The following is a 15,138-nucleotide window of genomic DNA, read 5'->3' as shown; positions in this document are numbered from 1 at the left end:
TCCATTGAAAGCAAAGGGAGAACTCTGTGATCCTCTGCCATGGCTATTACTGTGATAGCCGCAGCAGGAGATTCCCTTCATCCCCGCAGTGATTCGAGGCTGTTTTCACATGAAAGTGCTTCTTATCCACGGGGTTTTCACATGGATGGCGAGGGTAATATCACCCACGCCAGTGTGAAGGAGCCCTTAATGAGCAAATCAAAATTCTGTACATCTTTGTAGAAAAAGAGTTGGAGGCAAACAGAGGTAGAACAGGGATGCGTAATTCAGCTCTTCACATGGGTCCTTATACTTCTGACATGGTATTGAGAGAGGTCAGAAGATCTCACCTTCCACTGATCACTAATAGAGATGAGCGAGCGTACTCGCTAAGGGCAAATACTCGAGCGAGTATTGCCTTTTGCGAGTACCTGCCCGCTCGTCTCAAAAGATTCGGGTGCCGGCTGGGGGCGCGGAGGAATAGGGGGGGGGAGGAGATCTCTCTCTCCCCCTTACTCACTCACCGCTCACCCCCGTCGGCACCCGAATCTTTTGAGACGAGCGGGCAGGTATTCGCAAAAGGCAATACTCGCTCGAGTATTTGCCCTTAGCGAGTGCGCTCGCTTATCTCTAATCACTAACATGAGAGTGTATGTGATGAATACCATTCTGTGGTAGAGTGGTTTTTCATTGGCCATTGTAGTTTTATAGCATATTTTGAAGTATTAGTTGCCATTGGACCCCTTTGCATCACAAGAAGACACCAGTATAATAAATATCACATGGTAAGTGAGTCCTGTTACAGGTTTTGCATAGGGCTTAAGAGCTTTAAGTTAAACTTCTGGATCCAAAGATCGTTATAATTAGTGTTGAACAAACCAAAAACATGTTTTGCGTCAAATCTCATAAAAAAGAAAGAAAGTGGGGATGTGGATCAGTGGTTAGCACTGTTGTTTTACAGTGCTGGGGTCCTAGGTTCAAATCTGGTCATTTTATGACTTGTATCCTGTATTTTCACATTTTCCCTTCTAAAGGGTGTGAATCTGATTCTCCATCCTCTCAGGCCTGGTGGGGGGATCTGCTGCTGTACTGTGTTATGCAGACTTTACACTGAGAACTGCAGAGATTCTGCTCTCTAACTGTCTGTTATACACCCACAGACATAACCTCATTATCAAACTGACTGGCACATAAGTTGTTGGAAAAGTTAGTTTCCATTTAAGATAGCTTTTAAAATACAGTCGAAGAACTCATAAATTCAGCGTGGCTACGAGTGATAATCCAGATTCTGCTACATTTGTACTTTAATTGTTTTAATGATGATCTTTGTCTTTCTCACAGCCTAATATTTCCCGGAGTACGGTTGGGGTCTGACAGTCAGTTCAGCGATTTCCTCGATGGACTTGGTCCTGCACAATTAGTTGGACGACAGACCTTAGCTACTCCTTCTATGGGTACGTTCTTACCTTTCTTCAAAGATGCATAATGAACATCCTAAAGATCGCTACACCTGGAATTACATCATGCGTATTCACAATGATAGTATAATGCACTGAAGAATGCAGGAATTACTGTGTGTGATGCTGGTATTTAGCGAGCCTTTCTTCTTACGTTTGTAGATCTAACTAGGGATGATATAATGTACTAGATACAGGGGTCCAAGGTGGGTATGAATATGTACATTGAGACTACAGGCCAATGCACACTGCTGTGTTACTAATCTGTGGTTTACAGCTCTGCTGTGTGCCCATAGTGCAACTCTCTGTGCCTCTGACCTTATACAGCTGCACATGGAGGTATTTCCTTGCAGATTCTACTCACAGCTCTGTAATATGGACCGGTGAGCACTACATTTTCTGTCATTTAGGGACCCTAATTGGGGTAATGCAAAGGAATAATGGAGGTTTTTCGAAATAGCAGCCAATCAAGTCACTGCTTTTATCATCTGAATTACACTAGAAAAATAAAAGCCGATCTCACATTGTTGTGGACCACACATCCACATTTCCCCTGACAGTAGTTTTTTGAGTTTCTGTCTTCAATATTAAAACGAGCCTCTGGTTTTGGGACACCTGAACAAGAGTCAAAAGTAGCATGTATTTCCATATGTTAATACTTAGTGGGGCTCTGTTGGCCCTAATTACATTGGATACTCTCTATGGTATACTATCTACTAACGTCTGATACACTTCAGCTGGAATTTCTATTTATCCTGCAAACATCTGGTGAGTTCTCTTAAAGATAATAATAATAATAATAATAATCTTTATTTGTATAGCACCAACTTATAGACACTGTTCATATTTCCTGGCCCAACATTCCAGTTTGTCCCAAAGATGCTCAGTCAGGTTCAGGTCGGGTCTCTGTGCATCCGGTCCAATCATGGAACATGCATGTCCTCAAACCAATGTACAACAGCGTTGGATTTGTGACAAGATTCATGTCTTATTGCAAGTATTGCTGACCATTCCCAGAGTATTGCCACATTGTCTGCAGCACATTATTGTCTACAATTTTATGGTACACCTCAGTGTTCATGGTTCTTGTCACTACAGCCAACGGACTGAGACTGTGCCACGTAAAAACATCCCGTGACCATAACAGAACGTCCGCTGTACTTAAAGCGACCCTCTAGTCGTGGACAAACAAAGATGACCACACTGCGTCTCTGACTACCCTAGTATGCATTGGCAGGTAGCACTGGTTAATCAAAGCAGGTGTGGTGTGACTGAAAATGTGTACTAGTGCATCAGGTAGCCAGAGAAGCAATTCTACCATCTTTGTTTATCCAGGACAAGGGCTTTCTTTAACTGTTGGCACAAAACAGTCAGGCAAAAAGTATTCCCCATCATCCCCCACACCCGGGTACATGCATCTGATGTGAAGATTGAGTAGCGTGATTTGTCACTCCATAGACTTTTCTTCCATTGCGCAACTGTCAAATGACGTCAATCCTTCCACCATTGTGTAAAGATGTATCATCTTTAAAAGAACTTGCCAGACATTTGCAGAAGGAATGGAGGGAAATACCAAGCTGAAGTGTATGAGACATTAGTAGAAAGTATGTCATGGAGAGTATATAATGTCATTAGGGCCAACAGAGCCCCACTAAGTATTAACATATGGAAATAAATACTACTTTTGATCCTTGCTCCGATATCCAATTACTTTTGGTAGGATAGAGTATATTTAATGGCCACTCTAAGCGATTGGAAAACTTTGAATCATGAAGCCTATGTATGTACTTGACTTGTTGAGAAGTAACATGGAAATGTACCCTGAAGCCACTAAGTATTCAATATCATCTGAGTCATTTGGTAGAACTGTTTGTATTTCACTGAATTGTGCAGTAAAGTAATTCAGATTAAAGGTTTGTCATCCTTGTCTCTCTTGCAGGTGATATCCAGGTTGGCATGATGGACAAGAAGGGACAATTAGAAGTGGAGGTTATAAGAGCTCGGGGTCTCGTTGTAAAACCAGGATCAAAGACACTGCCAGGTGATACCAACATTTACGGAGCAATCTAGAAACCAACATCGGCTCAGTGTCATTTATATGGCAATTTTTACTTTATTTGCAATTTTTGTTACATTGTAAACATTTTAAAAGTGAGATTGGGATGAAACACATCTATTGTCTATCAGTCCAAAAAACTATAGGTTTGTGGTCAGAAGCAGAGTGTTGGCACATGCTGGGTTAGGATTTCTTACTATGTATCTCATATATGACGATAAAGGGGGGTTGTTCAGCTATTAGGTATATAGGAGTTTACGCTTATCATTAAAAGTTATAGGATCTTGCTGAGGTGACTGGAAACATTCTTGTTTGCATCCAGTGGGTTTCAAGCTTTTCTGGTCTAGTCCTGCTCAAACAGCTGACAGTTCGTCACAATGTGTCTGCAATCAACCTGGTGTCCGGTGCAAGAGAGATTTGGACTGTCACTGTGTTTAGCTCACAGAGGATTGCCCAGACTGTAAGCATCATAACAAATCCTCATCTGTGAGAAGAACTTGGTCATAAGGCGTGTCAAGCCCTTTGACAGCTTACAAAGCTCTTGAAAACGAGGAGTAATTGAAACACAAAGGGGGACATTTATGAAGGTTTTACGCCAGTTTTCTGGCATAGAAAACTTGCAAAACTTTGTGACAAGGTCTGGTCTGTGGGCTCAAATCAAACTAACCCTTGAAGCAGGGGGAAAGAACAGAGACACAGGCAATGTCCGTGTTTCTGAGTTCTCACTAGGGTGTTGGTTCCTGGATAACTCATTTTATTACTGGGGACCTTTCACATGGGATGGAATAGAGCGCACGACGCACCACAAGCCACATTAAATTACGCACCAAAATCTGCAGGCTACCTTCGGATTTTAATACGGAATTGAAAACGGCTTAAAATCTGCCTGCGCTTACGCATCAAAATACAGACTTTTAAGTGGGATTCCGCAGCTGCGGATTTGGCTGCATACTGCGGCACGATTCCGTAATTCTTTCAGCACATTAATGTATTTGTTATACAGGTAGCCACAAGGTCAGGAGAGATACATGAAGCCCCCTCCCACTAATGTGCTTAATTGCTAAACTCTGGCTTCCGTTGTTCTGCGTGCTATCTGCTCGGATCAACAATTTCAATAAGATGTGGTTTTATAGAGGGAGCGAGGTTACAGCGTCTCTAGCTTTACACTTCTAGATGACATTGTGGCAATCGTGGTGCAACAAGCATTTATATATTTGTTTCTGTATTAAAACTTAATTTCCTTAAAAACCTTTCTATGTTAAAGCCAGGCCCTTGTCAGGACGCACTTTCCTAATCACCTCTGTCAGATACACTATGTTGACAAACATATTGGGGATGAAATTCAATTTTATTCCCATTTTTCACTGTGGTGTTGAGCCGCCAAAGACTGCAGTCATCCTCCCAGGCCGCTTTCCACTAAATTTCTAGAAATGTCAGGAGGGATTGGCCTCCGTTCTTCAGGTAATAATGGGGGAATGATGGGAGTGTTGGGCGTACACGGATACAGCATTCTAGTTCATCCCAACGATGCGCAATAGGATTGAGATCTGGTTTTTCGGTTGGCTAATGAAGTTTGCAGATGTTCTCCTTCTCAAACCAAACCTCAACATTGCGTGCTGTAGGACATGGGGCTCAGTCACGTTGGTAGAGACATGGCGCTGTACCAGAGTATTGCTACAGGTAGGTAATGCCACATTGTCCAGAATGTCTCTGTATCCATTGGCATTGAGGGTGGACATCACTATAACCAATGATCCTAGTCCTTCCCAGCAGAAACACCCGCATACCATAAAAGAGGCTCCTCCAAACGTCACTGTAGGGATGATGCAGTCACGTAGAAACTGCTTTCCTGGCAACCAAAGTGCGGCCATCTGATCGTAGATGATGTACTGTGATTCATATGTCCACAACACAGTCAAACAACGACGCTTCAAACATCATCGCAGGCGCTGCTGTGCATTCACTGCTGTGATGTCAGCCATGTTAACCCTTCACATGCAGTTCTTTATGGCCAGTTCTGCACAGCTTGTATAAAGCTTCGTTATCCACATTCTGTCAGTTTATGGGGTCTCCCTGAACGTGGCTGCACCACACACACCAGATGGTTTTAATACCATTGCCAACAGTGGACTTTGGAGGGTCCAAAAGTGTTGCGATACCCCATACTGATTGGTAGTCAGGTGACATCCCACCACCATACCCCATTGTCAGCTCTACACCTGGTGGCATCTGGTGGTTTCTTTACTGGGATATGCCTGTGTGATTCCCCTCCTTTATACGAGGGACTGCTGATAAGTCTTTGGCTTTACCCAGAAAGTACCGAGATAGGAAGATGAAGCTTTACATTTATTCCACATCCTCCCCACTGATGTCAGCACACTTCTTACATCGGTATTCCAACCTCTGTAAGCCTTGCAAAAAGAAGGATTTCGGTTGTGCCTCAAACCAGTCATCCGTAGCAGCCATGGCATCAGAGATGGTGTGAAATGTGGTCCCCTTGAGGTGTTTCTTCAGGTTTATGTCTACCTTTAGGAATGACTAGCATTGTATTGCACTGTAGCTACAGATTAGCAGGACAGCAATTGTAACTACCAATAATGCAGAATCTACCATCCGATTGACAGCTACAGAACACAAACTACCAGAGGCCTCAGCAGATTGCAAACATGCTGTAATTCTCTGTAATTAATTGACTTAGTTATTTGTTGTCAGGATAATCTCCACATTTATCCTCTGAGCTCTGACATCTTCTGAATATATTTAGCTAATGAATCTCTCGCTGTCCTATCATTTACTTTGTATACCAACTGGAAATGAGAAATTATGATAATGTCATTATTCAACCTGATAAATGTTGCTGTGTCATTTCTCGCATGCTGCCTACTGAGCGATCTTTTATACTGCGTGCACCCGGCCTAACGCCGCGCCTTCTGTCTGTCTGTCCCCTTATAGCACCGTATGTAAAGGTGTATCTCTTGGAAAATGGAGTCTGCATAGCCAAAAAGAAAACAAAAGTAGCAAGAAAAACGCTGGAGCCTTTATACCAGCAGCTGTTATCTTTTGAAGAATCACCGCAAGGAAAGGTCTTACAGGTAACAGCTTTTATTCAAGAAATGTTGAAATTAACGTTTTTGCCCAGTTTAGTTGTTTTCCTGCCTCCCAATTTTTTCTTATCTCAGGGCTATAAGGGTAGGATCAGGAAGCCATTTTTCCCCTAAACACAATAATTAATGAGGTTGTCTGGAACTTTACTATTTATGACCGTGATTGGCAGGAGTCCGCTGCTTAGGATCCCATATGATCAAATGTTTGCCAGGCCCACTGTGAGTGCAGATAGCACAGAAAGACAGATAGTTCTGTACAAATTGTGGTGTCCTGGTTTGGTACTACAGTCATAGATACCATTCAATTTGATGGGAAATGGGCCTGCATTACCAGCCTTGGGCACTGAAATGTTGACAGCGTTATCTGTTTAAATACAACACTAGAACCAAACTCATAGTATAACTGCAGCACCAGAACCAAGGTCAGTATATAAATACAGCACCAGAACCAAGGTCAGTACATAAATACAGCACCAGAACCGAGGTCAGTATATAAATACAGCACCAGAACCAAGGTCAGTATATAAATACAGCACCAGAACCAAGGTCAGTATATAAATACAGCACCAGAACCAAGGTCAGTATATAAATACAGCACCAGAACCAAGGTTGTAACATAAATACAGCACCAGAACCAAGGTCAGTATATAAATACAGCACCAGAACCAAGGTCAGTATATAAATACAGCACCAGAACCAAGGTTGTAACATAAATACAGCACCAGAACCTAGGTCAGTACATAAATACAGCACCAGAACCAAGGTTGCAACATAAATACAGCACCAGAAACATAGGTCAGTACATAAATACAGCACCAGAAGCAACATCATAACATAAATACAGCACATGAACCATAGTCATAACATACAGAACAAACCAACCTCAGTATATAGATACAATACTAGAACCAGGCTCAAAACAAAAGTACAGTAGCACAACTAGGTAATTGTGTTTTGTGGATGTCGATAAGCTCACTTCGGTGCTTTGGAAAATCAGAGGCGAAGAGCCAGGAGAACGATGGCTCATGTAGCTCCACAAGACGCTGGAAGGAAGATGATCATCTGGCGTGGCGGACCCATGTGGGACAATTGTTCGCAGCCTACTCTTGCCTGATGCCCCTCATACAAGCAAGTGACCAGGGCCCTGTGCAACCAACCGGTTTGCACATAGCTAAGCCCGGCCATGCTCACCAGAGGCAAATCTCTCTGTAAACAGGGAGATGTGCTACCGAAAAATGCAATCTGTGTGGGAATGAAACACTGCATTAACAATCATTGATTCCATAGTAGCAATCCTTTGGCAGTAGCGAGAGAATCGGCCCGTGTAACAGCACCGTAACACATGACGATCTTCACAAAGAATTAGAATACTAAATATGTCACCCATTCTCCACATCCTTTGTTGCTTAGTAGACAGCGAGGCCAAATGATGATTCAATAAGGGTTCCCTGTATTTGTAGAACTCACAATTGTTCCAAGCTTCTTTATATTTATGGACATTAATCTCATCTACATCATCTCTGCTTTATTTCAACAGATAATTGTTTGGGGCGACTATGGACGTATGGATCACAAGTCATTTATGGGTGTAGCACAGATACTATTAGATGAACTGGACCTGTCCAATATGGTGATTGGATGGTTTAAACTGTTTCCCCCTTCCTCTCTAGTAGACCCAACGTTAGCTCCTTTAACCCGAAGAGCATCCCAGTCATCTCTGGAAAGTTCCACAGGACCTTCTTATGCTCGGTCATAGCACCTGTGAAAAAAACTGTTGTCTCTGCAACCAGCGTTTCAAAAAAGATAAACAACAAAATCACAAGAAATCAAAATCTTGACAGGTCGCACACCCTGGTAAACACTGCATGCTTAATGTTGTGTCCTCTGAGCCTGTTTCTAGGGATAAGGAGCGATCCTGTGTTCTCAGTGGAAGTTGCACACATTGTGCGCTATAGAAGGCTCTCAGGTGGAGTGGAGCTAACCAACAGGTTTGGAGATCGGTGAAGCTCAGTTCTAAGTCGAATCTGAAGCCATGGATTACTGACACTAGAAAAAACAAACAAACAAGAAATGTCTCATTGCAACGAAAGTCATCGTCAGTTGGCATATCACGTTGTTGCAAAATTTTCTTTTTGTATTCGCCCCCCAAGGACTGGGAACCCACCCAAGAAATCGTTCTAAGTAAGCGGTGGAAGAAGATGGCGTAGGACAGAACACCAGTGTTATTCAGGATGAACATGGTGGAAGTACACATGGGCCCAAAGCCTGAAGAAGCTGGCCTATAAGTAATCATCCAAGAAATCCATTAAGATGATGATTTTTCTCCGGGGAAGATTTTTTTGTCCGTGGTTTATTCCATAATTAAAGAACTAAACTTTTTGGTTGATTTATTTTTTTAATCTTCATTTTGCATGGACACGGATCTAACTTGAACACTGAAATTATTTTCTTTGGGCTGCAACTTGCAAAAAAAAAAATGAAGAAAAAAAATTTACCAAAAAGATTACAGCCATTTTCAACAATTTCTATTCTTTTTAAACAGAGCAAAAATTTCACTAGTGCATGGTTTTAAAGGGGAGAGAATGCAACAGCGTGAAACAAAGACAAACCACGTTTCTCATTCTTAAAAAACAAACAAAAAAAAAAACCATACCAAGAATCCTGGTCTGTGTTTTGGCAGACGTATACTAACATGGTAAATGAAAAAAAACAACAAAATTCTTTCTAGCAAATATTTAAAAAATTCTCTTTATGTGACAAGAAATAAATGTAACATATACAATTTATTTAAATGTGAAAGGTTCCAAGCCTTGTAAAGTTTAACATTATGTGCAAATTGTACATGTCTCATGTCTTCGCCCAATGGTCCCTAAATTTTTTGCATTGTGTCCTTCAGTCCCATGTATCTCCCAGGCCTTTTTTCGGAGTCCATTGTTTAAGGGTTTGTTAACGGTACACACCTTGATCTCTTTACCCCCCTACCTCCCTGCCCATTGTGTGCCATGACTGCTCCTTTTAGCCTTTGTTTGAAAGAAGGTTTTGCAGACTTTTTACCCTGCATTCTTGAATTCTTTGACAAAAGAAAAAAAAAAAACACCTAGTTTGACCGTCGAGAATGGAAGCGTCCAGCCTCCTGGCTTCCATTGCATAGCAACCTTTCTTTATTTCAAGCATGTTGAAAACTATTTTTGCAACATGGCTTGAGAATACCTAAGGTAATTCAGCATGTATTTGATATAGAAGATATTTGAACTTTTTTGCAATATCTTGTACAGTGCATGGTAACGATTTTTTTTCACCATCCAATTGAGTCTTAATGGGAAAAAAATAAATATTACAATGATGTGGCCATTTTCGGAACAAAAAAAAAACCTCTTTAAATTCTTTGTCAGCTCCGAGCATTGTTATCTTGAGGGTTAAAACTGAAATTCCTTCCATGGAACATTATAGTATCCACTATTTTTAAAGAACGGACGCCCTTTTTTGCACTTTGTCAGAGTTCTGTATCATACCAGGTGAAGTTTTTACTTGCGCTTTAATTTTCAGTGCTACGAAAGGTCGAACTTTTCCAACGCTTTGTTACTAAGGACAGTTCACTCGGTGTCTTGGCCGGAAACGACTATTCGTCCGCCTGGCTGAGGGCACGCATAACATTTAAGTAAGAGTGAGGTTGTTATAGAAATATATATTAATATATAGAACATTTTGTCCACCGGGGCTCTGGCTGCCATATTTGTGGACCCGCAATCTTGGGAACACAACTTGTTGAGTTCTGTAGGACATCCCTGTTCATTTCCCTCCTAAGATGGATACCAAAAATATGTGTTTGGGTGTGTTGAGAGTATTGCAACTTGAAATTTGAAGTATATATTAGATATATTTCACCGGCGTATACCGATGAAATATGATATTGCCTTTTTTTTCCTATTTTCCCAAATTTTCAGGTAGCCTGTGGCTCTCCAGGTGTTGTGCAACTAGAAGTCCCAGAATACCAGCCATAGGGTGTTGAGGCATATCGAAGAGTACAGTTCCACATCTGCTGGAGAGTCATAGTTTCTCTACCTCTTCCCATGATGAACAATAGAGTGACATAAAATGCACATAGAATTTTTTTGTTTTTTTATGTGCATATACTGTAAATTGTTTATATGCAGACATAACGGTATACTTACATGTAAGTTTGTGTTTACGTACACAAATGTGAATAGGCATATTTATATATGTGTTTATGCATAAGAATGTGTGTATATGAAGATACACATCCGCAAGCACACACATAGACAGCAATGATGATTATTTGAATGTGACAGCTCATGGAAAAATACCTGTATTAGTAATACACTTTATCCCATCCCCCCACCACTAGTAGCATTTGGCGAAAATTAAAAACAAAACAAAAAAAATTGTAAACAAAAATATTATAGGCCTCATTTATCAAAACTGACATAAAATCAGGCCTTGCTGCCTGTAGCAACCAATCGGAGCTCAGCTAAGCTTTCATTTCTTAAGCTGCTATGGAAAAATGAAAGCCGACCTCTGATTGGTTGCTTTGGGAAACAAGACTAGCTTTTATTTATTAAAGAAGTTGTATGAGAAGGTGATAAAATAAGAACACATACTCACTTTTCTTCAGCCCCCAGCTGACTGGCTCTCATCGTCCACCGCTTACAGCCGCCGGAAGTCAGATAACTGCTGTGGCCAATCAGAGACTGCAGCATCACCTTCAGAATTTCTGGTATCAGCACTCACATCCTGGGCCCCATGATGCCAGGAGTTTGGGGAGGTGTCATTGCGGCCTCCGACTGGCTGCAGCAGTCACCTGGCAGCAGAGGATAGGGCTGGGCTTCAGGAGTTGGGTCCCAGGGGGCTGAGGACGGGTGAGTAAGCCATCTCTGTTGTTTTATCGCCTTCCCGGCTGTTATAGTTTTTTTTTCTCACACAACCCCTTTAAGCTTCTGTGGAAAAAGGAAAGTTGGGTTCTGATTGGTTGCTATGGGCAACAAGAAAAGCTTTCTTTTATTAAAGGGGTTGTCCAGGTTAAGGAAACCACTGTCAGGGGGTCATTCATACGTTTAAATAACTAGTCGGCAGTTACTCACCTCTTCTCACTCCCTGCTCGTTCCCCGCCACTGGCTCTGGTCTCCGCTGTCTTTGTTTGCAGACCATTCAATGTCCTGTAATCCTGCTGTATCAGCTAATGACACCCATGATTGCTGAGTGCTGTCATTGTCTGCTGCAGCTTTTTTGTATGCAGCCTGTAAAGTAACGTCACGGAGAGACTGGCGGCGGGGGACGAGCGGCGGGTGGTAAGGAGTTGAGTAACCGCTGATTTGCTATTTTAAGGCATGGGGAACCAGGTGATGGGTATTCTTAACTCAGACTATCCCCCTCTAACTTCTGTGGAAAGTGAAAGTGACTTCTGATTCGTTACTATGAACTACAAGGCCAGTTTTTCTGTTACAGTTTTGAGAAATGAGGCATCAGTGTAATTTCCAGGGGCAACCATATAATTGCCCCTTAACTGAAGTAGTTGTATACTGAGGCAGATAGATTACCACACAGAATATGATTCATGAAGTTAATAACGTCAATTTAGATGGCTGTGAACCAGCAACATGAAATATAAATATATATATATATATATATATATATATATTAGTACCATCTACAGTATCATCATATCATAAACAACAACAAACATTTCTGGTATTGAAAATAATGCAGTGTAATATGTTATTTTCTGGAAATAAAAAATCCCAAGATGCATTTTTTTCTTTCTAATTTTTATAGGGAGAACAAGACCGTATATAAGATTTGTACATAAGTATCATTATGCAGTATTTATTTTAAAGAAAAAAATTGATGTATTTTTTTTTTATTTCACATGATGTCTGCAGCTGTGCCCATGGTATAGTCATGTATTCGCACTATCCCGGTGACTACTGCAGTCTTGTACATAGTACGTTTTAAAAAAAGCAAGAGGAATTTACAGTTGAGTGATACGGCAGATTAGCCTTGCAAATGAGCACCAACTAATGTAAAGCATATTAATTACGATGGTGGTATTTAACACTTTAAATAAAACATTTTCTTTACACGTCTGGATTACGATGTTTTTTTTCCACGGTTTGGACATCTTGTAAGAATATTTGTGAATATTGGTGTGAAGAGTAACTAAAAGGCCCAAGTCATTAGGGGAACCTGCCACGTCCTACAAGCACCGTGAACTATATTATATCTGAGCTGAACGCCAAAACACCTAGTATGGATCAGTTGCAATAGTTGTTCAAAAGGATGGGTAATACACGCAGTTATAACTCAGAGAACAAAACTATAACATAACTAAAAATGGGGAAAGAGAAATCTCACTCTGTTGTACTAATATGGAAGAGCCTGCCTAAACGTGGGGCTATTACCCTGACAAGGGCGGTGCTATGTCTGGAACCTGGGGGCTACCTAGACTGTCCCTAGAGGTGACAAATAGATAAGAAAAACCATAACAGCGGCACCAGGAAGCAGATGTAAAAAAAACAAATAATCTGTATAAAAACCAGATTTATCTGATAGAGAGTTACACCAGGAGGATGTGGACCGGACCAGAGCTCCACCATGCAGAAGAACAACTGTCGACTTCTAGGAGGAAGGAGCAGAGCATATACACTACAATAATAGCTGATTGGCCAGTTGGGAGAACCACCTCCCCGAATAAAGCTCCACACCAGCAAATGGTTGTTCACTCATCGGAGCCCAATGCCGAATGACAAGGCGCCGGTTCTGACACCGGGGGTCACATGGGCCAGGCTGCTGTAATGACGTCATGTTGGACCTGCTTCATGTTAGGCCACTGTGCTTTGACACTAAATTATGGTGCTTATAAGACAGGGAACATGGAGTACAGGGATGTGATTTTTATAATTATCCAGCTTCCAGTTTCCAGAATGTCATTGGTGGAAGTAGACTGTCAGTCAGTCTGACTCTTTTCTTCAGGGAAGGTACACACTCCCATAGAGAACAGTGTGTATGTGCAGGCACTAACTAAGGCCACCTGCAGACAGCCGGGTCGGATCCTGCTGCGAGAATCTGACCCGCGCCCCTGCAGTGACCAGTGCTGCTCACCTTCTTCCGCGTCTGCTCTGCTCTTTGATGTGTCGGCTGCTGCCCAGCCAGCACATGCGCAGGGCAGAGCCGGCACGTCGGGAGTGACATTTCTGTGCAGGCCTCTGCGAGACCCGCACAGAAATAGAACATGCCGCGATTCGTTTTCCGTGCGCATTTTGACGGGGACAAATCATGGCCGTATGCAGAGGGCCTATAGAGAAGAGTCAAACTGATTGACTGAGTGCTAATTTCTACCGGGGACAGGGAGTCAGGTAAGTATTCCTGGATTACACATTCTCTGTCCTATAAGCACCATAACTTAGTTTATGGTGCTTATAGGACATGATAGGATTCCTTTAATGCACTGAGAGAAAGAATCAGACATAAATATGCAAATTATTTACTAGCGGATACACCCGGCTTCGCCTGAGTTAATTTGGCGCAGGTGTTTACCTGTTGTTCGCATGGAAAATTTTATGAAGTTGTGGTTACTTCAGAGGAACCACCGAATAAAATATGTATACAGATAGAGGAGCGTTAGATTCTCCTCAGACTACACGTACCGACGTCCCTCTGCAGAATGTGCCACCCCTCCCACTCTCCTCACTTTTTACCCTTAAACATAATGCCCCTTTTTATTCACAATAACCCCCAGACCAGAGGTTGCAGCCCCTTCTTAGCCTTAAAGGCATGCTCCATCCCTGCAGTCCATGGCCGCTTTCTTATGCACTTTACAGCCTTTCATTATATGCACGCAGAGGTCAGTTAGATTTTCCTCAGTATATGCACACAGAGGTCAGTTAGATTCTCCGCAGTATATACACATAGAAGTGGGTTATATTCTCCTCAGTATATATACACAGAGGTCAGTTATATTCTCAGCATATACATACACACGGAGGTCACTTAGATTCTCCTCAGTATACACACACACAGATCAGTTAGATTCTCCTCGGTAAATACACATAGAGTTGAGGTAGATTCTCCTCAGTATACACACACAGAGGTGAGGTAGATTCTCCTCAGTATATACACATAGAGGTGAGATAGATTCTCCTCAGTATATACACATAGAGGTGAGGTAGATTCTCCTCAGTAAATACACATAGAGGTGAGGTAGATTCTCCTCAGTATATACACATAGAGGTGAGGTAGATTCTCCTCAGTATACACACACAGAGGTGAGGTAGATTCTCCTCAGTATATACACACAGAGGTGAGGTAGATTCTCCTCAGTATATACACATAGAGGTGAGGTAGATTCTCCTCAGTAAATACACATAGAGGTGAGGAAGATTCTCTTCAGTATATACTCACAGAGGTCAGTTATATTCTCAGTATATACACACAGAGGTCAGTTATATTCTCTTCAGTATATACACACAGAGGTCAATTACATTCTCCTCAGTAAATACACATAGAGGTGAGGAAGATTCTCTTCAGT

At 41.8% G+C, this 15,138-nt stretch overlaps 1 protein-coding gene across 4 annotated transcripts in view; it reads left to right on the top strand.

The window, feature by feature from the left end:
- Positions 1–12,693, top strand: part of RIMS2 (regulating synaptic membrane exocytosis 2) — a 690,919-nt gene extending 678,226 nt beyond the window's left edge. For all 4 annotated transcript variants that reach the window (XM_066578097.1, XM_066578099.1, XM_066578100.1 and 1 more), the window contains 4 exons: positions 1,321–1,433; positions 3,376–3,477; positions 6,445–6,584; positions 8,134–12,693. In XM_066578097.1, the coding sequence (XP_066434194.1) occupies positions 1,321–1,433; positions 3,376–3,477; positions 6,445–6,584; positions 8,134–8,352 (574 nt within the window). In that variant the 3' untranslated portion in view covers positions 8,353–12,693. The remainder of the gene's footprint in view (positions 1–1,320; positions 1,434–3,375; positions 3,478–6,444; positions 6,585–8,133) is intronic.
- Positions 12,694–15,138: the final 2,445 nt, after the last annotated feature.

The sequence above is a fragment of the Eleutherodactylus coqui genome, chromosome 9, assembly GCF_035609145.1.
Source record: "Eleutherodactylus coqui strain aEleCoq1 chromosome 9, aEleCoq1.hap1, whole genome shotgun sequence".
Lineage (NCBI taxonomy): Eukaryota > Metazoa > Chordata > Amphibia > Anura > Eleutherodactylidae > Eleutherodactylus > Eleutherodactylus coqui.
The sequence above is the reverse complement of the archived record's forward strand: the minus strand, read 5'-3'. Positions and strand labels throughout refer to the sequence as shown.